At 37.6% G+C, this 10,359-nt stretch overlaps 2 protein-coding genes across 2 annotated transcripts; both read left to right on the forward strand.

Annotated features, from left to right (window-relative positions):
* Positions 1 to 587: 587 nt before the first annotated feature.
* Positions 588 to 4,634, forward strand: riok2 (RIO kinase 2 (yeast)). The gene is made up of 10 exons (XM_004072421.4): positions 588 to 797; positions 1,884 to 2,022; positions 2,119 to 2,235; positions 2,331 to 2,506; positions 2,587 to 2,675; positions 2,764 to 2,955; positions 3,036 to 3,128; positions 3,206 to 3,625; positions 3,814 to 3,910; positions 4,091 to 4,634. The coding sequence occupies exons 1-10, from the start codon at positions 732 to 734 to the stop codon at positions 4,250 to 4,252; spliced, it is 1,551 nt and encodes a 516-aa protein (XP_004072469.1). The 5' UTR covers positions 588 to 731; the 3' UTR covers positions 4,253 to 4,634.
* Positions 4,635 to 5,222: 588 nt separating this feature from the next.
* Positions 5,223 to 10,188, forward strand: LOC101175409 (protein limb expression 1). Its single transcript, XM_004072420.5, has 6 exons — positions 5,223 to 6,245; positions 6,642 to 6,820; positions 8,189 to 8,329; positions 8,416 to 8,511; positions 9,265 to 9,342; positions 9,420 to 10,188. Exons 1-6 carry the CDS (start codon positions 6,164 to 6,166, stop codon positions 9,858 to 9,860), a joined length of 1,017 nt encoding a protein of 338 aa, XP_004072468.1. The 5' UTR covers positions 5,223 to 6,163; the 3' UTR covers positions 9,861 to 10,188.
* Positions 10,189 to 10,359: the final 171 nt, after the last annotated feature.

Here is a 10,359-nt window from a genome sequence, read left to right on the forward strand (position 1 = left end):
ATATTAACATTATTTTAATATTTATGTTTATCTATTTTATGCAGCCATCACAAGATAATTACTGATAAACCAGTCATTAGAATTAATTTAGCTGTAGTAAGTGAAACTGACACAATGATATATCAATACATTCACATTTATTTGTGATTTTACATAAAAGCAACTTCCTTTGTTACATTGCTCAACCAGATATTTCTGAGATTAAGTGTGTTGTAAGTAGTTTGCTGCAATGGCAAAGCAATTCTTTATTTTTCTATTTTTTCTGTCTTTTCTTTTGTGTCTCTCTAATAAATGAAGACACATGATTATCGTTATGTCACATAAAGCAGAAAGTGGCATCATGCTATTTTAAAGAATGGTCTTAAACAATGTGCATAAACATTTAAGTTGATTCAAATTTAATATGTTTTGTACAAAAAAATAAAAATAAAAACTTGACATTAAGGACAAACTTTATGTTTTTGTTCAAAACAAGGCATCAGTTCAAATTATAGATGACTCTTATAAACAACACACATTACGACCAGCTAACAATTTAACTGCTTGCATTTTAAACTCCAATACCCAAAAACCAATGTGTTTTGAGTGAACCCCCATTGTGATGTCATATCCTGCATCCATGGTTTTTCCGCCTGGAACATGTGTTTACCAAAAATGTGCCGAAACTTATAACAGCCTGTTTGCAAAATTAGCTTTATTTTATTAAAATAAAACTTTTCTTTGTAGTGAACATGGGGAAGCTGAATGTGGTGGTGTTGAGATACTTATCTCGGGACGACTTCCGAGTTCTAACCGCTGTAAGTAGTGAGTTAAGAGTTATCACGTTCTCAGACTCAGAGTTAGCTAGCATGATCTGTCGGGTTAGCTCAGCTGTGGTTCGTAGTTCAATAACTTTGTCAGCACGTAGCTTAACTGACAGTTGGTGTAACTAACATGTAAGGCGCGTAGTAAGAGTTTCTTGCAAATAGTAGTAGGTTAACAATTTAACATTTAGCGCACACTCATTGCGAACCAACTTGTGGCCTCAAAAGATCCCCTGAGTGTGTGTGGTCAAATACGGACAAAGCCCCAAAACTTGAGTTTTAAAACATAGCAGTAAAGGATAGGCCCCTTTATCTATATGCCTTTGAGTAGAAAGGAGGCCTGATAATCTGTGCGCTGTCATCCCTGCTTGAGGTTTTGCATCAGAGGAATGTCTGCTGGATGGATGCATATGATGCATAAAACAAGTGCAATCTTGACTGTTTTTGTAATAAATGTAATCAAAATAATAAACAGATCAGTTATAACCGACAGAGAATACCTAGAGGGGCTGCAAACCTTTTCTGAGTAAACCATAGAAAACCTGGTGCAAACCAGAAATCCAGTTTTCATGTGATATCATTTTTTGAGAATTATACATCTCTGTATTTTTTTAATGGTGCATTTAACACATTTTTGAAACATTTGTTTTCATTTCGCTGAACCATTGAAACAATGTATGTTTAATCTACCTTTTTATATATAGAAGTGTAGTCTATCTTCCTTTTCTCTGTTCTTTCTAAATAAGGAGTAAAATCCCAAAACATGGCTTTGGTTTTCCTTTAAGAAAACTTCTTTAAGTGTTGAGTGCTTTATAAGTTATTTGTACTTCTTACAATATTAATATACCCCAAAAAACAGAAAATAAATGTAGCAATGTAAACTAAGAGTCAATAAAAATCACTAAAACTTTAGTTTTAAAGCAAAAAAAGAAATGACATTAAACTCACCAGTAGGGGGGAGGGAAAGTAACATTGTTTAATATTGTTTATTTAGTAGCAGTTATACAACTCCCTGTCCTTGGTTTGAGTTTTTTGTGCTGTGATAACATCATTCTCTTGGCAAATGTTTCCCTTAAACAGATAGAGATGGGCATGAAGAACCACGAGATCGTTCCTGTGAGCCTTCTGGCTTCCATCGCCAGCCTCAAACACGGCGGCTGCAATAAGATCCTTAGAGAACTGGTCAAACACAAGCTTGTGGTCTATGAACGCAGCAAGAGTAAGACAACAAACCGACAAGATCTTCTTGTCATTAACTGTACCAGACACAGTATGATGGGAATCACATGTCTTGCTCTCTGCGTGTTGATTCCAGCTGTGCAGGGCTACAGACTCAACTACGGCGGATATGACTACTTGGCTCTGAAGACCTTGTGCTCTAGAGAGGTCATTCTGTCAGTTGGCAACCAGATGGGTGTGGGAAAGGAATCAGGTAAAACAAAAATCACAGTTGTCTAATCAAATACTTTATTGTGCAAGTGGTTACCAAACTAAGACTTGTACTAACTTTGACGAAACCTTCTGTAGATATTTATATTGTGGCAAATCCAAACGGCGATCAGTATGCTCTGAAGCTCCATCGGCTGGGTCGAACCTCCTTTAGGAATCTTAAAAACAAGAGAGATTACCACAAACATCGAAAGAACATGTCCTGGCTCTACCTTTCACGCCTCTCTGCAATGAAAGAGTTTGCCTACATGAAGGTAATGGATTGGTTAAGATGTGTGGAGTAGAAAAAAAGTCAAAGGACAAAGAGCTGTACTCATGCTTCCACTGTTTCCAGGCGCTGTATGATCGAGGCTTTCCTGTTCCCAAACCTGTGGACTATAACAGACATGCTGTAGTAATGGAGCTCATCAATGGATTTCCTCTGTACGTGATTGCTTGATTATTCCTCTGATCTTGGTGGAAGAGCAGTCATTGCTTTTCCTCATGTGGCCTTTGTGCGTTTCTTCTGCAGGTGTCAGGTACGCGAGTTACAGGACCCGTCAGCTCTGTACAGCGAACTCATGGAGCTCATAGTCAAACTGGCCAATCACGGCCTGATTCATGGAGACTTCAACGAGTTCAACCTTATGGTGGATGACCAGGACCGTGTAACTATGATTGACTTCCCACAAATGGTCTCCACATCACACACCAATGCTGAATGGTAGGTCTCCTGCATGCAGATGGCATTTTGAGTTGGAACCAGTTGGTGTTTCTGATTGCTATGTTAACCTCTGTTTGCAGGTACTTTGACCGTGACGTCAAATGTATCAAAGATTTCTTCATAAAAAGGTTCAGTTATGAAAGCGAGTTATATCCAACGTTTAAGGATATAAGGTTTGTTCTGGCCTTAAAAGAATAAGATCACTTTTCACCTGCAGTGAGATGAATTTTGTTGCTTTTTATTCCTTTAGACGGGCTTGTTCTCTAGATGTGGAAGTTTCCGCCAGTGGCTTCACCAAAGACTTTGAGAGAGATGCTACCTTGCTCTACCCAGCTGGACCTGAAGAAGAAGAGGACGAGCTGGAAGAAGGTCAAGATGAAGAAACGGACGAGGAGACAGAAAGAGAAGAGGAGGATGAGAGCGGGACCATGGCGCAGTATGAGCATGCAATGCTGGAACTGGAGGGACTGAAAGTTTGTGAAACAAATGCAAACATTGATCAGGCAGCAGAAATGACCGAGGAAACAAAGGAAGAGGAAATGTCAACATCACCACAAGTTAGGAATCTGGAGGAAAGAGAGGAGGTAGAGGATGAGTTGAAGGAAGCAGAAGATGACTGCCCAGAGCTGACAGACTTGTCTTCCTCCAACAGGGAGTTCAAACCTTTCAGGTAAACCAGAAAAGAAAGTTGTATAAGATATTACGGTTGCATTTCAGTATTCAATATTAAAAATTATTTTGAAAATATATATTTTACAGTAGCCTTGAGATCCTTTGTCAGATTTTTTAATTTATTTTAATTGTATTATAACTATAAATATATGCAACTTTAAAGAAATGTGTCCTTTTCAACCACAGAGATGCAGACAGTCTTCAACATGTTGCTGAACACAGGAGAAGGGCAGACAGTGAAGCCACTGTTGGTAGCATTGGGAGCTGCTCCACCATTCCACCTGTAAGTCACAGGTCTCTGCAACACAAGGGGAAAGGAACATTACCATGCTTTCAAAACAGAGAGATCTGGGCAATTTTGTTTTGTTTGCACAGCAGCTGTACTTCCTATACATGGTGTTTGTTACATGATGTGATTTAGCTACGACTGATAGACTAATGACTGTTTTTATTTGTCCCTCAGGAGGTTGTTCGTCAAAAAGTGCATAGGCAGCTCACCAAGCAGCAAAAGGCTGCTCAAAGGAGACGTCTGCAGAAAGGAGAGGCCAACCTAGTGACCAAGTCCAGGAGGGAAAACCAAAATAACATCAAGTCCAGCCTGGAGAGCGCCGACTTCTGGGGATAATTGGGACTTCTGTGTTGGATAAACAGAATTTATACACGCATATATATGAATACATGTGAAGACTTTACATTTCATTGTTTGGTTCCACTATTTGATGGATGGATACGAAAAAAACAAGTCAAAGGAAGAACAAAGTGATCATTTTATGACCTTGATTTCTGTCAAAACAGGACATTTTCATATTCAGACAGAAGTACAATATACAAACCAATGTCTAATATAAATATCATCATTGCCCTCAATTTAGTAACAATTTTAACAAAAAAATTAAATGAAAGCCCTTTTCAAAACCACATCATTAAAGTTGCAAAAGTGTTCTTTTCAAGTGAGTTATAACAGAAAGTTGCAATAAAAGAACTGCAAGGTAGTGTTTTCCCCTTTACAGATGTTTCCTCTTATAAATACCACATGTTGTGTTTTTTTTAAACAAAAGTGAATATAATGGGATGGGATTAGTGTGGACTTTTGAGGAAAGTTAGCAATGTTCACTTTCCTTACATAAAAACCAAAATGTTTTTTTTGACAGCTCAGATTTTGTTGAAGCCCCAAATCAGGACCTCCATGACAACATGTCCCCTGTCAATTGAAAGACCACATCCAGTTTAGGAGCATTTTATCCATGATTTGAAACAGGTGAAAACCGGTTTCATATTTCACCTGGTGTGGCTCTGGTCATTTTTTGCTTTCAAACTGTTCTCAGACATGAAGCCAAAATGATTGCCCTTTGGCTGTATGAATGGCTGTCTTTTGCTAAAATCCACAATTATTTCCCAATATTCCTAATAGCTGTCTCATTTATGTGAGCGTATACATGCACTTTTAATGTCCAGATTCATTTCTTCTGTAGAGGTATACCTACCTACATAAACCAACGTTCTCTGGTTTTTTAGAAATATAGAAACCTGATTTTTGGTTTACATGACATCTAATAAAACAGATTAATTGTAAAAATCAATTACCTAAGGGCATGCTTTGCCTTAGGACTATTTCATTAACATATCAATGCTTACTTGAAAGCAGGGGGTTGTCTTTTTCTGTAGATAGTAACCCACCCCTCCAAATTTTGTCAACTCAATATTTATTAATAACACTAGCTGCAATTAAGCTGACAAAGTCTATAACATCTTTCCTTCATACTGAACTCGTATCTCTGAGGTAAATCAGGCTAATAGGAAAAAGTCTTCAGTAGGATGAAACATGATAAAAAATACTGGAAGAACTCTTCTGGCACAGAATTTGGTGCATGAAAGGAGAAGAATTTAGTAGAAACAGCTTTTTGCCCAGGGTTCGGTTAATTTATGTGTAAGCAGCTTTCAGAAACGGGGTGAATGGAGACCTGAACAATGCCCATTCATGTTGACGACTATAAATGAAGCTCCGGTTGTGAACCCTGTGTGTTTAGATTTTGAGTCTCAGGTCCACATGCTTTACGCACAATAGCCCAAAAAAATTATTTGTGTGTTATTTTCATAAAATGTCACAAAACTGAAATTTTGCAATGTCTTCCTTTTTTAGTCATTATTAGTTGTGTGGTCTGGTTCAACTTTGTTCAGGTCTTAAAGTGTCTGGCCTTGTTCTGGGATTAGCCAGCTGGAGGAGTGAAGGAGGGGGCCCGACATTCCTATCCCGCACCTCTTGAGTGTGCAGAGAGTGAGGGCCTCTCAGCTAATTGGCAGGGAGAGTAACAATGCTTGTGTGCCTTAAAAGAGAAGCCCTGGTGGGATTTTCACAAGGGCAACGGGAAAGGCAGTGAGAGTGTTAAATGTGGTGGAGGCACCTTAATATTTGGGATTTTCCTAGTTCTGAGCCATAGGATTGGGAGAGGTGGCTGCTAATTTAGGGGGTCAGGTTCTGTTGGATCTTGTAAATGTGGAAAGAAACTTCATGTCCATCATTGGATCTTAAGTTAGGATGAAGATGAGCTCCCAAGAAATGGAGGAGAGCATCATATCCTATTTGTCACAGAGTGAGACGGACGACAACCCCAAAAACTGTAAGTATCTTTGAGAGAAACTAAATTATTGATGTCCTGATTTTCAAAACCAGTCAAAAATGACTTTTTATGTGAAGTTGCTATATTTCATATCAGATTTTGATTGAGAGAACACAAAAATAGTTCAAGGGACATAACAAGCAATGGGTTTTTGTGCTTCTCTTCAAGTCAAAACCAGTGCAAAAAGAAAATGTCTGTTTAGACCTAAATAAATACCACCTGCAAATGAAGTGAATTTTTTAGCATATTTAAATGTTAATTAACTAGGCTCAGCTTTCCCATATGAAAGTTTTGAACTTTTGCAATCACTTTTGTTTGAACATCAAACATATTAAATTCTGATGTTCATGGATATTTTATGAAGGTTTCCATATTCGTATCGTTGTGTTTATGCAGTAAATGTGGTAGCCATTCTTCACAATTTTTGGGAGCAGAAGCAAAGAGCTCAGTTGGAGGAGTCCTCAGCTGGATCAGAGATTGAGAGTCTGCTGTTGTACGAGTCTGCGTCTTCCCCTGGTCCCCCATACGTCTGCTATGTAACACTTCCTGGAGGAAGCTGCTTTGGTAACTATAAGGTCAGTGTCTTGCCATCATTTTCATTATGCATTTTTATGGGGACATTTAAAAGTCCAAACATGTAATCACTTATTTTATTACTATCTTAATGTCATATGTTTACTCTATTTCCCTTTGAGAATAATCTGTATAGATGAATGTAGTTCTTTTTTTTAGGGAATGAGCCACTATCAGGAGACATACCATACTGTGACTTTAAAATTAAATTAAAGTTTTGCTACAATATATTGTATTTTATAATACATAGTTGGATCAATAGCTAGAGGTTATTCAAATTTCTAGTAAATATCTTCAAAAGCAAATGGCAACTTGCTTTTAATAAAGTGGCAATAATTTAAAAAGATTTTATGTTAAAGAAAAATGTGGAGAAACACAATTTTCAAAAGTCTTTCTGAGTTTGAACTAGTTTCTTAAACAAAAACAAAGTTTTTTTGTACTTGATTTTTACTGGCTTTACTATTATAGTGGCTTTACTACTTTAACTAATCAACAAAAGAATGATAGGTAATCAATTATAAAACAGTGACTTGTTCATGCAGTTCACTTTCACCATGACAAAGACGAAAAACGTATTTACGGTATTAGAAACAATTGTTGTTACTGTGAAATAACGGATAGCTCTTTCAAAATGAACATTTAATACAGTGGAGATGTTATTGTTCAAAACTGCTTCAAACAAAAATCCAATAGAGTAAAACATTATTTGGGCAAATGAGAGGAAAGGGCAGCTAAAGTTAGAAAATAATGAGTCTTCTTTTACTGGTTACATGAAATCAGTCTTGACAATAAGCCACAAAACAGTGAAACACCAGGTCACTGTTGAACTGCACCCAGATATTAACAGAGGGTCTACAATGACGTGTTTTAATGTTTAAATGTTATTTATTATCCTATATGCATCCCTGAAGTGTTTACCTTTCAAGAAAAAACATGTTGATTTCTATGAAATATTGATTAAAACTGCCACAGCATAACATTTTATCAATGTTTTTTTTCTAACCAGAAGCATGTGCCAAGTTTTATTACGCTCGCACGACCATGGTTATTAATCCAATTAGGTGCATACTTCACACACTTTTAAACTTGTTTGACACAGTTTTGAGCACTTGAAACCCCATGACGCTTGTTAGGAGGCTCATTGTGTCTCAGGCAACAGCTCCCAGCTCAGAAAAAGTAATGTGATTGGTTGTCTGCAATAGGTCATTGGTGTCCTGATCCCACGATTATTTTAGCAGAGAGAAAAATCATCAAAAAAATGTAAGAGTTGTAAGTCTGCTTGAGGTGACAAAACTACTTTTCTTGTCCTCCCTCTGCACATTTTTTTTACACTAAACCCTTTTGTGCTTCCATCCTCTCCTCATCGTCAGGTGTGCGACACCCAAGCCGAGGCTCGAAGAGATGCAGCTCGAGTGGCTTTGATGAACTCCCTCGTGAACGAACTCCCATGTCGACGCATCAGCCCCGACTTCATCTTTCAGAGTCTGCAGCAGGCTGCCAAAAATAATGCTGTAAGAGCGAGCTCAACCACAAACAGTTTATCCTTATATTCCCACTCTAAGCATATATATTAACCAACATTGTTATCTGTGTCCAGGTCCATATGAATGATGCACATGATCCAAACACAAGTCTAGGAACCTACAACTTGCTGCTCCACTCCTTTATGGGAAGGACTATGCTGGAGTTCCAGGTAAAACAGCGACTCATTGTGCAAAGTGGTCTCTGGTCTCATGTGCAAAAATAACATCGTGTCATATAGCTAAACCATACAAGATCCATTCAGTTATAAGTATTTCTGGTATAAGAATTTGCACCAAAAGATCTAAGTGTGCAACTGTAGTTGGAACTACACCACAGATTTAAGTGGTGAAAATGTGTCTAAACAGTAAATATTCTTTTTTACAGTGAATAGTTATGAACTTTCTGAGAAATTAAATCCCCAACGTGTCTTTTCCAACAAGCGTATTTGCTTTAAGACTACAGTAGAGAAAAGGGAAAAGAAACACCTAATATTCTGCCCGTTGTGTAAATATACTTAGACAGACGTTATTTTAGTGAGAGGAAATGGGTCTAGTGTTATTCCTGAAACTGCAGAACCTAAACCAGCAAATGCTACACTCCATGAAGTTTTTTTTATATAACTTCAACCTGCAGTCATTGCAAGATGTTTAAAATTTAAATAAGCAAAGTCAGAGGCATGTATGATAGAAAAAGTGAACTGAGTAACAAATCCAAGGTAAACTTCAATACTAGACAGTTCAAATTTAATGTTTTCCATATTTGCCTCATTAGATCTGTTAAGCCCAGTCTGTAGTTCACTCACAAAGTTAAAAAAAACAGAATATTTTTTACACGAATGTCACCAGCAGCAAAAAACAAACAATTGAAAACAAAGTTTTTGAGTTTTTGATTGTTATTCTGGCTTGTCTTTATCTTTATGAAGGAGATGATGATAGTTTTCCAACTGTTGCAATGGAATGGGACACTGAAGGCTCTAAGGGAAAGGCGGTGCTCTCGACAGGTACAAAAAAAAATCACACATTTTTTAACATCATATTAAAGTATTTGCCAAAGTGATGTGATTTTCTTTGGTCCCAGAGTGTGATTGCCTACTACTGTCAGCGACGGCTTGACGAGTACATGCACAGCAGTATGGCTTTGGACTGGCTGGGGCGAGAGCAGAGATCTCCAGGACTTCTTGGACTTGAGCTTCAGGTGGCCCAGAAGGAGTTGGTGCTGGCAAGGCGGCGAGGCATAGAGTTACGCTTCTACAAGGAGAAGAACGACATACTTAGCTTGGCCCTGAGTCAAGCATACATTCAACACCCACCTGAAATTTTTGAACAGGAATCTGACCATACCTGCGACCAAGAAAATCTTCCTTTGCACCCACTTCACAACTGCAGTGCAGATGCCCAGATATCCCAGTGCCCTAATCGATCACCAGTTTTCCATAAAAAGATATTAGATGCCAGCACTCCCTTCATCAGCCCATCACCATCGTCACAGCAGGCTTTTATGGCTTTAGGCTCTGAATAGATAAAATAATTAAAAGACCGAACTCTGTGTGTGTGTTCATTTGATTTCAGTGTAGTCCTAAGAATGTGCCATCCTTTTTGGATATCAAGTTTTTTGTTAAAAACTTTTCAAAGGTCTTCAATTTTATAAACATGTTTATATGTTCGTTACTTTTGTTAACAGGAAAACATTCAGGTTTATAATGAGACATATGTTGAATTTTATTTTTTATATAAATAAACTTGTAATTCTCATTATGATTTGACAATACTTCACCGCTGCTGCTAGTGTTTTTTTTAATGCATGAACACATAACCATTGGAATTCTAGAAATAAACCTTTTCTCTTATTTCTGATCGGCCTTTGTCTTTTCCATTACGTATTACTCTTCCTGTTTTAGTTTGGGTATCATGCATATTCGGGAGATGCATGTATGTTATTTTTTCCCCGCGACATTTTATGCGTGAAATTCATCTTTGCACGTGAGATTTTGGATTGTGTACATTTGCACATGTTTGAC

Source organism: Oryzias latipes, chromosome 9 (assembly GCF_053564925.1).
Source record: "Oryzias latipes strain Hd-rR chromosome 9, Olatipes_Hd-rR_3.1".
NCBI classification, from domain to species: domain Eukaryota; kingdom Metazoa; phylum Chordata; class Actinopteri; order Beloniformes; family Adrianichthyidae; genus Oryzias; species Oryzias latipes.

Bases quoted from the DNA above. Each gene is read 5' to 3' on its own strand.
- LOC101175409 (XM_004072420.5), top strand. From the start codon at position 6,164: ATGAAGATGAGCTCCCAAGAAATGGAGGAGAGCATCATATCCTATTTG. The intron at 6,246-6,641 runs GTAAGTATCTTT...GTGTTTATGCAG, and splicing joins GGACGACAACCCCAAAAACT to TAAATGTGGTAGCCATTCTT. The intron at 9,343-9,419 runs GTACAAAAAAAA...CTTTGGTCCCAG, and splicing joins AAAGGCGGTGCTCTCGACAG to AGTGTGATTGCCTACTACTG.
- riok2 (XM_004072421.4), top strand. From the start codon at position 732: ATGGGGAAGCTGAATGTGGTGGTGTTGAGATACTTATCTCGGGACGAC. The intron at 2,023-2,118 runs GTAAGACAACAA...TGTTGATTCCAG, and splicing joins GGTCTATGAACGCAGCAAGA to CTGTGCAGGGCTACAGACTC. The intron at 3,129-3,205 runs GTTTGTTCTGGC...TTATTCCTTTAG, and splicing joins CCAACGTTTAAGGATATAAG to ACGGGCTTGTTCTCTAGATG.